At 40.8% G+C, this 14,601-nt stretch overlaps 1 protein-coding gene across 1 annotated transcript in view; it reads right to left on the bottom strand.

Moving 5' to 3' along the window:
• PTDSS2 (phosphatidylserine synthase 2) overlaps window positions 1-14,601 on the bottom strand; it is a 73,170-nt gene that overhangs the window by 57,322 nt on the left and 1,247 nt on the right. Inside the window, exon 2 of the mRNA XM_054025198.1 lies at window positions 1,644-1,745. Within this exon, the coding sequence (XP_053881173.1) occupies window positions 1,644-1,745 (102 nt within the window). The remainder of the gene's footprint in view (window positions 1-1,643; window positions 1,746-14,601) is intronic.

Here is a 14,601-nt window from a genome sequence, read left to right as displayed (position 1 = left end):
GTAGAATGAAAGCACTAAGCTCACTCAACCTCTCCACAGACGTACCGTATATACTCGTTCATAAGCCGAATTTTTTTAGTAAAAAAAGGGAAGCAACAGAGACAGGGGTCGGCTTATGAACGGGTATAGAAAGGGAGAGGTGGGACACAGCCCCTCCCCCAACAGAGGGAGCAAGGAGAAGCAGCACAGACAGCAGAGACAGAAGGGAAGAGGCGGGGCCAGAGTCTCTCCGCTTGGCCACGCTGCTCTCCCCCCAGCCTCTGAAGCAGCTGCAGCTCCGGGGCTGGCAGGCTGCAGCCAAGCTGCTCGGCCCCATCCCCTAGAGCAGGCTGTGGCTGCGCCGCATGGGCGGCGGAGCAGGCTGCGGCCGTGCTGCCCAGCCCAGCCCGCTGGAACATGCTGCGGCCGCGCCGCCCAGTCTGGCCCACCGAAGCAGGCTGCGGCCGTGCTGCCCAGCCTGCTGGAGCAGCTCCAGACAGGTCAGAGACATCCCCCCCTAGCCCTCCCCAGAAAAGGTGGGAAGGGATGGGGAGAGTGTGGGGGTCCTGGGCTAGGGGTGAGGTCATGTGGGGGGTGGTCACAGGGGTTACTCCCCTGACTCCCAGCTTCTCCCCCACAAAAAATTTCCCCACCAGTTTCTGTCCTGGCCTGTCAGGGTAAGCAGCTGGCGTGCCGGGACACTTTGTTTACTTAGGTTTACCTCCGTGCCTGCGGACACTCGAGGTAAACAAACCATCTCGGCCCACCAGCGGCTTATCCTGATGGCGCGGGAGCCAAAGTTTGCTGACCCCTGAATTATAGGGTCGGCTTATGAACGGATTATAAAAAATTTCCATTTTTACTTATCCATCTTGGGCGGGGGGGAGGAGGGGGGTCAGCTTATAAACGAACCAGCTTATGATCGAGTATATACGATAACTGTTATCAGGAAGGATGTTTTGATTGATAGATGTTCAAGAGAGACTGGTAAAGAAGGTCCCTCCATCAATTTAGTTAGGAAAAGATTTAGGTCTTGAAGACAGGGACTCCCTAATGATGGGGAAGGAACACTTTTGTTTGTGCACTCTTGCAAAACACACACAAAGTTCACTCCCTATACAAAGTAAGGAGATGTAATCATCGTTTTCCTGCTCTACTTCTATAGAGGAAATGTTTGATTAAGCTTAATCAGTTTGAATAGAACATAATTGTACTGATGGAACACATTCAGGTATGAAATAGTTCTAAAAACTTTATTTTCTGAAAGTTACCATTTGGGGTACAAGTTCTCATGTTTGCTCACAGCCCAAATGTGCATTTCCATTAAAACCTCAACCAAAGCCTTGCATAAACATACAAGTAATTAATTTACAGTTCACACAGCAAACTTAGCTTGTTTATATATTGTAAAAGACAGGCCTCAACACATCAGCAAAGAGAGAATGAGTTGCCACAGAAACAACTGAATGCATTAAGAGATTTTATAATTAGTTATATTTACACATATGCATAGGAGCTCATTACAGTAAGAAACACTACACTGATTAGAGACTAAATTCAAAGACTTTTGTATCAGATGAGCTTATAGGTTGTAGTTTAGTTTTGCTAGTTTCATACTAACAGGACAAATGCTATATTGCAACACTTCTGCAAAGGATAGTTACCTCTTTGTATTGTAGGCTGTATCTTGTGGAGTTTCTTCAAGCAAAGTTACATATCCCAGCGCACATGTGAGGATAAACAGGACTGTTAAGGTGTGAGCTCTCCTGCAGTTCAGAAAAAAGTCAATTAACACTAGATCAGAATGGGGTGGGGTGGGGGGAGGAATCGTTACAAAAGACCAGCATATTGGGCTATTTTATTGAAAGCTAGACAGGCACTGGTAACACTTAAGGTGCTTTACATTTTAGTACATGTTAGACTGTATTTCTGTGCACTATGCAGCACAGAACATTGTCAGCATTAAACTTACTTCCATGTGTGACAGGCTTATAATTTAAAAAGTTCTCAAACCTGGTACTTTTATGTTTTCCCTTATAATGCTTCTCCACTGGAGGATTTCTAGAAACACTTGCGTAGTGAAGGGCATCAACTTGAAAAAAAATCAACTTGACTGAACATTTTATACCAACTATTGTTACAAACACTTAAGATTACAAAAAGTGAAATTCTTTCCCGATTTCTCAGTATGTTTGCTTTGTGTATTTGAAAGCACTTTGTGTATTGTCATTTTCACTAATTCCCAGTACACAGTTTGTTAGCAACAGAAAAACTGACTAACTGAACAGAAGATTAAAAACCATCTAAATTCCTTTGAAAGCATCAGCACATACTATTTAGAGGTTGTTTTATGAGAAAATAGATTAATTAGGGCTCATATGTTTGCTTCATCATTTTTACTGAGCGGAAATGGAGATTTTCCCTGTCACTAAATCAAACTGTATAGAACTGTGTCCACAAACAATTTCAATCTAGAAATAAGGGAGAGTGAATTCTACAATTCTGCAATGTAAAATCTGAACAATGAGTTCATATTTCACATTTAAAGAGCCCTTTAACTTCTTGATACTCAGATCCCATTTGCTTATCATGAAATCCATTGCCACCATAAACTCAACACCACCACGTCATGCATGTACCTACTGATAACCACAAGAACATATATGGATATTTTGGCATTAAATTTGCCACTAAAATGCCACATTCAATACTTTAGCTATAGGTATAATTGATATGGCAGAATAGGAGTGAAGTCATCATTTATATCACTCCTAGTTTTTTAGTAGTATTGTCTACAGTGAGAAAATGTTTATAGAAGCTCACGTGAATGTCGTAAGAGTTAAAACAATAGAGTCATAAATTGAGGCACAACGTGTTTGGATTATTATTGCTGCATGTATGTCTACCGATCTTAAACCTCAGAAATGAGGTATACAATAAACTGTAGTGTTGCAGCAACAACACAGTTAGTTTGAAGTGGACCATTTTTCATTATGAAATCCATATTTTCATTTACTGTCATTACTTTGAACTTCTCACTCTGGCCTCAGCCATAAAGTGAATGTTTTGGAAAGTTTAATGGAAGTCAAATCATCAGAGATCAAAGCATACCATGAAAGTGTTTAACTTTTCAGAACTATAGCACTAGTTTGCTACCAGATATTTAAAGTAACTTGGGTATAAAACTTCAAAAACAGGACAGAATTATCCTTAATGAAGGCTAGCTCTTAACAAGTTTGGTTGTGGCTCAAGTTGTGCTAGTCTTACATTTCCATACTCATTCATTTCCTTAAAATGCAACTAATGCAACTCAAAGAGCTACAAGCAATTTTATAAAAATTCCCTCACCAGCTTGAAAAACTAAAGCAACAAATTAAATTGCCTTCTAAAATATAAGGTAAGTTCTACTCAGAACCACATTTTTCCCAACAATAACTCAAGGTTTCAAAACATAATCAGCACTCAAACAGGTCTATTAATCTCCAAGGAAAACATGCAATAATACCTCATAGAGGGGTGCAATTCTCTTCTGCCACTTAAGAAATGTTCAACATTTAAAACGGTCCTTCCACATAATCCAAACAAAGCATACAGATTAACTCCAGAAACAAATAGCAGTTGCTTAAGAACTAAATTCTTTATGATTTTTGAATATATCAAATCTTATTCACAGGCTTCAGGATAGCAAGCTTCCTGCTAAACAGATGTATCTACATTTTGACCAGAGCCTCCTCTCAGAATGCAGGGGGGAGGGGGGGAAACCCAGATGATTCAGACATCACATACTTAACATTCATTGGCCAGTCATATGACTCAACTCCTATTTTACACAGCACTATACTAGTTTAAAAACTAGATACAATCCCTTCCTAAAGGATATTATGCAATAGGACACTGCGTGAGTTTATCTAATTTAGTTATCCTGAACATGGTCTCTTAATTACAACAAGTCACTGTAACAAGAATGCTGCATCACTGGAAGAAGCTCCATTCTTTCCCTGAAGTTTTCAAGGCTGCATATTATACAGATATTTCATTCTTTGTTTTATTTCTTAAATGTTCTTTTTATAAAGTAATCCAAGAGGAGGTTACAATACAGTCATGACTGCTGTCCTCATCAACTCCTCCGTCTACTTTAAGACATGTACCCGACAAAAACAATTTATTCTCAAAAATATTTTTAGTCCCTCAGGGCTTGCTAAATAAGATGTATTCAGCCTAGAAGCATACCCTCATTTGAATAAATAGATGTAGTAAGTCATCTACAAGAACTCACTGATGCTCTAATTTCACTCATCCCTTTATGGAAAGATCATCAAGGTGAAAATTCAATGCTCCTGAATGTTTCATGTGCTCTGGGAATTGTCCCCATGTCTGTTAATCTAGGTATCACAGCAATACCCTGACATTTAAAATACTAGAGTTTCTTGTTTAATATGCACAACAAGAACCTTTAAGTTCTCATCACTTCTCTTTTAGCTTTTTATGAGTTTTCATTCGCAAATTGAAATTATAACCTAATGTCTTTGGTACCAAACTTTCAAATAAAGTTAGATTCACATAAATACATCAGTGTGACAGAAGTTCACAAACTGGAAATACACAATCCATGGTTTGGGTTTTTCTAGAAAAAGGGGGCTGGGAAATTCAAAAATCTGTGTTGACAGTGCCAGCAGGTGTGTGTGTTAAGTACTAGGACAGGGGTAGGTAACCTATGGCACGGGTGCCGAAGGCGGCACGCGAGCTGATTTTCAGAGGCACTCACACTGCCCGGGTCCTGGCCACCGGTCCGGGGGACTCTGCATTTTAATTCAATTTTTAATGAAGCTTCTAAAACATTTTAAAAACCTTATTTACTTTACATACAACAACAGTTTAGTTATATATTATAGACTTATAGAAAGAGACCTTCTAAAAACGTTAAAATGTATTACTGGCACACGAAACCTTAAATGAGAGTGAATAAATGAAGACTCGGCACACCACTTCTGAAAGGTTGCCGACCCCTGTACTAGGAGATATGATACTGAGCATAGCAATACCTAACTTTTAGGTGGCTAGATAAATAAATAAATCACAGGTTTTGTGAATCAAAGTGTTGTTTCTGAATTAGGCACCTAGATTGCCTATGCAATGAATGGGCAGACATAGATCCCTTAGTCTCCAATTTACAAAACCCAGCATACTAGGCAGGTAGCCAGAGAGAATGACTTTGTAGCCTGGTTGTTAGGGCATCCATCTAGGACAGAGGCGGGCAAACTTTTTGGACTGAGGGTCGCATTGGGTTTCCGAAACAGTGTGGAGGGCCGGTTAGGGGAGGCTGTGCCTCCCCAAACAGCCACATATGGCCCGGCCCCTGCTCCCCCTCCTCCCTGGGACTCCTGTCCCATCCAACCCCCCTGTTCCCTGACAGCCCCCTGGAACCCCTGCCCCATCCACCCCGCCTGCTCCCTGTCCCCTTTCTGCCCCATCCCTAACTGCCCCCCGCCGCCCCATCCAACCCCTCTCCTTCCTGACTGCCCCTCCGGGACCCCTGCCCCATCCACTCCCTCTGCTCTGTCCCTGTCCCCCCCTGGAATCCCCGCCCCTGACTGCCCCCCGGCACCCCATCCAGCCTCCCCTCTCCTTCCTGACTGCCCCCCCCAGGACCCCTGCCCCCATTCAACCCCCCTATTCCCTGCTGAGGGGCTCCGTGCCTGTGAATGCTCCAGGTAAACAAAACATCCAGGCCCACTAGCGGCTTACCCTAACAGGCCAGGAGGCAAAGTTTGCCAACCCCTGAAATATAGGGTCAACTTATGAAAGGGTCATACAGTTTTTGCAATTTTTACCTAACCATCTTGGGGGGTCGGCTTATAAACGAACGGGATAATGAACAAGTATATATGGTAAATGAAAAATATCAGTAACTATCAGTTGGCAGCAAGCTTTTTGATAAAATACTGTATTTAACAGCAATGGCATCTGTTTATTTTATTAGTTTAATTATATGGATTTAGAATGTGAATTTGGACCTGATCAATTTGCCACTAATGCATACATATGAAACTCAGGCCATTTAGCATGTTTATATTTTATGATTACCGATGGAGTGTATTGTAGATTACAAGTGCAGTGTAAGATTTACTATGTAGCTAACTACCCATTTTTTTTATTTTAAGTGCTTGAGTTTTGTAAATGATATGATGGTGCATTGTCCATAGCAAACATACATTTTTAAAGCCTGTTTATGCAACTTCCAAGTTTGTTTTAAAAACATCTTGTGTGTAGTTTTCAAATAAATGAAATGGAGGTCATAAGATTATTAGCTTAATAGCACCATTTGCTCCTTTAATTTTATCAATTCCAAAAATAGCTTTGCTATGAGAAGAAACCGGCAAAAAAATGTATTGTCTGTCCACACTGCATCACCCCAGTGTATTTATAAGGATCATGGAAAGAACTTGTTGACAAGGCTGCATTATGTAGAAGTAATCAGTCATCCCAGTCTCTCTGCCTTTGCTTAATGAAAAAGTTAGTTGAGGACAGATGTTGTAAAATATTCTCCATCAGCTTTTCCTTATGACAGTTTCAGTGACTGAATCAGGTCTTGCTTTCAAATGGCAGCAATTCCTTTAAATATTTAATATTTCTGCCCCTGAAAACTGATGAGCCAATGAAAAATGTACCTAACTTATCTGTATTTACAGATCACTTACTACTGTGGTATATAAGTGCTGTTCATGAATTTTTTTAAAAAGTGAGATTGCCTGGGAATACTCAAAAAATAACTTCTGTGATGTAATAAGATTTCATTGGGGTGATTTGGGGGAGGAGGGCATCAAACAGCAAATGCTTCAAAAAGCTATTTCTAAATCTTATTTCTGTAAAGGTAGTAGCTACATTTATTCAAGGTTAGAACTTACTCTAATTAACCAAAAAAACAGGTCTTCATTGTTTAGGGTTGTCGTACTATTGGTCATTTTTGGGAGTTTCAAGGGAGAGTAAAACCTGCTTTATAAAGGAACTGTTACAGTATTGACGAAGGAGACACTATTAGGTCTCTTTTCCTGAAGAATTAGGAGTTGAACCCTTGTTCTGCAGAGAACCACAAGCTTTGTATTACTGGAAGTAAAGGAAACTCTCAGGCACCAAGCTTTCAATCACATATGCTTAACTTTAAGCATGTGAGTAGTTCCACTGAAGTCAGACTACTCACATGCTAAAGTTAAGCATGTGCATGAGAGCTAGGCTCCAATCCTACAGTGTTAAATGTCCTTGTGTCATTGGAAGCTATATACTTTCTTTGCTTTAACCAACCATAGAGGGCAACATGCTCACAGAAACAGGGCCTAATCCTCTTCTTATTGGAGCCAGTGGCAAGACTCCTAGTCAAATCCAAGGGAGCAGGATTGGGCCCCTGAAATTATTCAAATACCAGTAACTTTGCTTAGTTACAAGCCACTTTCTTCAAATACAGCCAGCACACATCCTTTCAAGGAGATTTTACTCCATGGAAAGTTTAAAGTAGAAGCAAACTTTTGAGCTAGAGGGAGACACAGTCAAGCTTTTAACGGCTAACTCAAACAGTTGACAGATTTGCATCAGGCTTTGCATAAACATTGTCTTCAAAGTATGGCTGGTGGTTTAAGCTAACCCAGTTTCCCAATCCATAGTTACCGAGGGACGAAATACAGGGTTTTAGAGTGAAGGCTGATTGCAGACTTAAATAAGGAAAAGCTATTGCCGCTCCATTATAAAACAGATTTCAGTAAAACTACATGCAGTAAAGGCATGAAGTATTTTTTTCTGCTGATCTATTTCTATTCTTTTTAGGAACATGCAACACAGAACTGTATCCCTTCCTGATTTATATGCCACCCCCCACTTCTCTCCCATATTTGATGCTCTTTTATTGCTTTATTTCTCATCACCTAAACCCCAGAAGAATAACTCAGAACAACCACATTGGGACAAGTACTTTTTTGTATATATATTGCAGCAGTGTCTGACAGGCCTAAGTAGGTTCAGCACCCTGCTGTGCTTTCTAGACTGCAGCAGATACCGTGCTTGCCCCAAAGAGCTTAAAAATCTAGGTTAGAGTTCAAAACTTAGAGCTTTAAAGCTACAAAAAAACAGGGCAATCAAGAAATACCTGCTATTGGGCAATTAACAAACGTTGAGTAAGTTTGTAAAGGTACATAACGTCCTTATTAAATTTCTGTACATACTTGTGATGCTTGATAAGGATATAAACACCCATTTTTCTTAACATAACATTCCCCCCGACACCCACTTCAGTAATGTCCAGTGGTATTTCCATGGCAGCACCAATAGCGGCAATTTGAAGACTAGCTAAGGTTGCAAAATTAATTTTTCTGCTGGTGGGAAAGGTAAACACAGATTCAGACCTTTTCTATACTATGGAGTTCGTGACTTACAAGAATTAGTTTTAAAACTGATCTAGCTAAAAGTCAAACTCCTAATGCAGATGCATTTTAAACAAGGCTTAACCTTATTTAGGGCTTTTGCATCACAGGTTCATGAAAGTTTAAATAATTTAAAATCAATTTAGTTAAACCAGTGTTATTTTTTAATATAGATAAGATTAAAAGGGATACAAATAAAAAAACCCAAAAGAAACACTTGAATTAAATTATTAAAAAACAAAAAATCCTCAACTAAGGAGAAGGAGAGCGCGTGCCAGTGGGCAAAAGTTAGGTTAGCCTTCTAGCAGTATGAAACTGATTTATTCCCCCCGAGTGCTTTCCTTCTGACCTCTGGATTCCAAAGCAATTTACAAAACAAGTCAGATGACAATGTTTCAGCCCTCCTGCTTCAGATCCCTGAAAGAACCCTTTGAGTGCCAATACCTCAGACACAGTGTTCCTGCCACACTAGTCCCTAGGACAGACACAGCTCCCCTGTCCCCCAGTCTCTTCACCCCAAGAGCCCTGCAAAACCCCTAATGCCTCCCAATCACCTCCTCCCTCCTGCTCGAGTATTTACACTAAAGAATTGCAGATATCAGTTTTAATGCTATTTAATACTATCCCTAGGACACATACTCAAGTGCAGGGGTTGGCAAACGTTTTGGTCTGAGGGAAACATCTGGGAATAGAAATTGTATGGCGGGCCATGAACGCTCACAAAATGGGGTTGGGATGCAGGAGGGGGAGAGGGCTCTGGTTGGAGGTGCGGGCTCCGGGTTGGGGCCAGAAATGAGGAGTTCAGGGTGTGGGAAGGGGCTCCAGGCAGGAACAGGGGGTTGGGGTGCAGGCTTGGGGTGGGGGCTGGGGATGAGAGATTTGGGGTGCAGGAGGGTGCTCCAGGCTGGGATCAAAGGGTTTAGAGGGCGGGAGGGGGATCAGGGGATTGGGGCATGGGGAGAGGATCAGGGGTGCAGGTTCTGGGCGGAGCTTATCTCAAACGGCTCCTGGAAGCCGCAGTATGTCCCTTCTCCAGCTCCTACGCAGAGGCGCGGCCAGGCGGCTCTGCACGCTGCCGTGCCCACAGGTACTGCCCCTGCAGCTCCAACTGAAAGCTCCATCCCTGCAGCTCCAAGCTGAACAGAAAGCGTCAATCACAAGGAATAGAAAGGAGATTAAAGTTAAGAGAGTGGAGAATGAGACCACAACTGGGCTCACCTTAAGAGCTATCAATTCACACAGCATAGCAATATTAAGAGCTTCAAACACAAAGACTGCTCCCTTCTTGAAAGGGGTATAGCACCTATTAATAGAGTATGGACTAAGAAACGTTCATACAAAGCTGTCCTCAAATCTCCTATTTTATTCCTCCTCTTTACCAGCTGGTTAAGCCATTAACCTCTTTCTCCTAATGTCCTCTTGTAAAAGCCTCTTGTCATCAACGTATAGTTCCTAGTTTGTCTGGGACCAGGAATATGTGCAAGTAAGCAGTGACTTGTCAACATTTCATTCAGCGGGCCACTGTACAAACTGTCAGAAAAAAATCCTCTCCCGCAATCCCTCACTGCTTGGTTCTTGAATGGTTTCATTCTGCTGACCATTAGGAGAGGCTCCACTGACCAAAAGAGAACATTAGAAACCTCAAAAATAGAGGACCTGCGCCATTTAGACTAGAATTTCTGCAGTTCTAATTTCTTTGTCAAGTCCCTAACTTGTCTTCCTCTAAAACAGCCCTGAAAAAAATTCTGTAGAAACTGTACTAGCACAACAAAATATCAGTTCAAGCCCTCACCCCTCTTCATTATCCACTAGAATTCTGTTCCTGAATCTTGTGTGGGGACTCCATGTTTCATATACACCATCACTGAAAATGAGATACTTGAGGGCTTTTTAACATAAGAGAAAAAGGCATAACAAGAACCAATGGCTGGGAGTTATAACCAGGCAAATTCAAATTAAAAATAAAAGTACTTTTTCTTTTTCAAAAAGAGGGGTGATTAACCATTGTTACAAACTACCAAGGGAAGCAATTGATTCTCTATTTGAAGACTCCAAAAAATAGAGAATGTCTTTCCAGAAGATGTGCTTTAGTCAAAGAAGTTATTGGGCTCAATACAGGGGTAACTGAAATTCTATATAACACCAGGCCACAAGAGGTCAGACTAGATGATCCAGATGGCCCCTACTGACCTTAAAGTTTATGACTATCAGCTACGGTGGGTTGATGTTAGACACTTGAAATCCCTGCACCTAATCCTCTCTGACTGCTGGAAGGGACATTTACTCTTTTTCCCACGAGTCCCACAACTACCATAAGAATGAGGATTCGCAGCACACATCCCCAGCCTACTGTAATGAGATGCGTCTCTGCTACACTATTCCTCTCAGCTTCCCTACTGCTAACGAGGAGGGTTTTTAGCTGCTATTCACCCTGTTTTCATGTACTTCCAAGCAAATGCACTCATAGTTAGCCCAGGCTGCAGCAGAATGAAACAACCCCACGAAGACTGAGAAAAATGAACCACTATTCTGCAACTTGCAGAAACTGAGCTGCAGCTGTGGCACTGGAGCTGTACGCCTGCAAACTTACAAAGACAGCACTGCATTAGTTATTATTTGTATAGTGGTAGCCCCATGAGAGTCAGCCCCATTGTGCTAGGCATTATGCCAACGTAACAAAAGCCAGTCCCTGCCACAAAGAAGGCTCTTATGGTTGTGAAGAAAGCAAGAAACTTCCAATGAAAGTTTAGAATCTGTGGAAGACGATGGACGCACTTGCCCAGGGTGAGCAGGAAGCTTTCCTGGCTAACTGTATACTTCCAACCCTGCTCTAAAACCAATACGTTTTGCAATCAACACAAGGGGTAAATATTTAATGTATTTTCAGGGCAAGTGCAAAAACTGAAGAGAAGGCTATACTGTGTTAACCTAGCTCAACTGTAAGGTTTCTTCTCCCCCATCCCTCTTCCCCTTGTATTTGACATATTTCTGCTCCTGACAAAAATATGCATGCCCTCATAATACAGATTTAACATTTTGCAGTTTTAGTAACCCTTAGTTGGGACACACAGCACCAGTTTCATTTTCTCATGCCAAAAAAAGCCAATTTGCAAAGTTTAACTACATTCATATCTGGGTCTGTTTTAAAGCTCTGCAAAAGGTGTTATAGCTAAAGCTAAATGTTAAAGCTTCAAAAGAACCACATTTATGACAGTGAAACTAATTATGCAAATTAAGTTGTATTACTTCTAGGAAGGGTTCCTTTTATTGTGTCTACAAATCTATTAAATATTTTCCATTTCTTACACTGGATAGGCCACACCAGTAACTGAGTTCAGACATCGGTGGATTTCAAGGGTAGTAGCTCTGGGTCCTATGTAATTCACACAGCCACAAATACAAAAGACCATAAGGTCATTTAAGTAGTCAGTGAGGCAAACCCAACATCCTGCTGGGTGAGAACTAGATTGCCATATCCCTCAATATTCATTGAAACGTCTATGGACACTTTCTTTGGAAATTTTGGCTGTCAGCGCTTAAATATCATGAGGATAGGCACTATTATTGCTGATTATGCTAATTCTACAACATTGAAAAGTTACACTGCAGTTGTAGTGTTTGCCCTCACTGTTCTTCTAGTGAGGACCAAGTAACGCATGGGAAATACTGTACACTAAAGAAGCTCTCTCCTAAGACAGCCATGGAGATAATGGCACATTTGGTCAACCTAACTCTTCTTAGAGTGGCAGGTATGAAAATAACAGCATTATTTATTATGACATTTTTGATGAATCTAGTATATTCAGATACCAGCTCTAATCACAACACCTAATACAGACTTTTAATGACAAATTCACTTAAAGCCTTCATGTAGAGGAAGGCCCTATGAAAATGGCAGAACACGCAGCTATTTCCACAAAATATAACCAGGAAATTCAGAACAGTATTAGAATTTTTAAACTTTAAACAATTTGGCAAAACAAAATGACATTTAAAAACAAACAAGTGACAGTTTTACCCATTTTCCATTTACAAGGTGGCACTATCTGTAGACCTCAGCAAGATCCGGTAATAGAGCCTGGACGTGGCAAGTTCCCAGAGTGTTCTCTCCCAGATAGTTCCTGCACCCTGAAGATAATGTTCTTTCCTAGCCAGATGTACTTTTGGTGCAGCAGGCTCCAAATAATTTTCTATTGACTATCCTGGGATCTAGCAGCATCTGGATATTTCTTGCTGAGATTTAAACTAGCAGAAATGTATCACAGGAGCCATCAAGATCAACACATCCCCTCTTTCATTACTGCCAAAGCCAGCGGATCTAGAGCCAGGAGCTTCTCACTAGTGCAATGCTCAAGCCAAATCAGATCTTCCTCTGTTCATGTTTTTCCCCTCCTACTGAGCCTCTCCTTTCTAGTGTCAGCTGAGCATGTTCTCTGTTCGGTCTGTAGATCAAGCCAATGAATGCATTTCTTTTTAAAACAAACTTTTAAAGATACCCAGTAACTGGATTTCCTTTTCCAGAAAACGATGGCATGCAGCTCAAGAAAGTCCCAGAGAAACATTATGGGAACTTATACACATAGAGAGCCAAATTTCTCAAGAAACTCCAGAATGGAAGATGATGTTGAAATATTTCCCTTTGAGGTTTTCCAGGTATGCATGAATCTGTCTCGGGTGACAAATTCAACAAAAATGGACATGAAGCTCAATTTAATCATTAGCACTAAGATGGACTATGACACATTTCAGATGAAAAAATCATGTTTACCACATCTTGTGGAATTGACATGCAGTAAATCCAAATGAAGCAAGTTCCACCAGTCAAGTGGACTAAGTAAAATTGGTTTTACCTTTCTGGATCAATAAAGAGGTATTACATTATGTAAGACAAGCTATGTGAGGGGGAATCCCTTTACCCTCAAACACACACAGCTCTTCTGATAACTGTACATGGTGAAGAGAAAATAACATGAAGATGGAGTATGAAATTCCACTTTCCCAGAAAGCAGTGTGTGAGGCAATTCATTTACAGAGTAACTTGGTGAAGAAGTGGGAGAGATGTCTTGGTGAAGAATGAGGCTGCCACTCACTAGATGATTTGGAGGAAGCATTAGACAAATACTGTTACATAGTAAGTTCTACTACAGGAGAACAAGGAGTGTTTGATTAGTGCAGCAAAACGTTGAGTGATTTAATTTTGTTAGTAACTGGATTTTGGCAGGGTCAGAACGTTGCAAAAGCCCAAGAATCAACATTAGAGTACTGTGGGTACTTATCGATGGGAAAAGAGATTATCACTCACCAGAAGAAAACTAAAGGGAACTAAAGAGAAAGAAATTATGTAAATTAGAAATGTTAACGAACTAGAGAAAGTCATCTTGTTTGTCTTTCCTCTTCCCCCTGAAAGTACTGGACAGAATGTATTTACTACTGCTCCATCCCAAGGACTGGTCTAAACACGTCTGCACCACTTAAAATAAATCAATTAAAGCAATTTAGTTGAATTATCCACACAGCGACTTGCACCATTCTAATTTTGAAATAAAAATGGCTATAGCTTAGTTAACTAGATCAACATTACTCATTTTGGAATAAAAATGGCTGTCTACAGACTTGAACTGCAGTAACTAAATCTGTTAATTTACACTGAAATAAAGTCTGCATGTAACTCATCCTTAAGTGATCCAAGCAACATGGCTTATGCATCCAATTCTTGGAAGACTTTAACAGCCAAATATTTCTCAATACAAGAAAATGTGTCTTGATCCTCTGCCTAAAGTTTCCTTTGTTCAGTTTTATGCAATTACTCCTAGTTATACCCTCTGGTGCCATTCTCTCATTCCCTAGTATTACCGAATATCAAATTGGGAGACTAGCAAGACAAAATAGAGCAAAAAGATTCTGGTTGCAGAGACCACACCCCACTCTATTGTGTAATAATTCTGGACCTTTACTGTAAGGTCTTCAACCAGTGGTCTGCAGACCCTGGAGGTCCGCAGACTATGTCTAAAGGGTACGCAAAAGGTTGTTGTTCCCATAGAACAGTGGTTTTCAACCTGTGGTCCACAGACTATGTCTAAGATTTCAAAATGGGTCCGCACCACCATCTGAAATTTTTTTAGGAGTCCACAAATTAAAAAAAGGTTGAAAACCACTGCTGTAAGGGATTACAGATCTGATTGCCTATTTGTTTGACAACAACAGGAAAGAGCTA

This window comes from Malaclemys terrapin, chromosome 4 (genome assembly GCF_027887155.1).
Source record: "Malaclemys terrapin pileata isolate rMalTer1 chromosome 4, rMalTer1.hap1, whole genome shotgun sequence".
Taxonomy (NCBI): Eukaryota; Metazoa; Chordata; order Testudines; family Emydidae; genus Malaclemys; species Malaclemys terrapin.
Note: the sequence above shows the minus strand (reverse complement) of the source record. Positions and strands in the feature narration are given on the sequence as shown.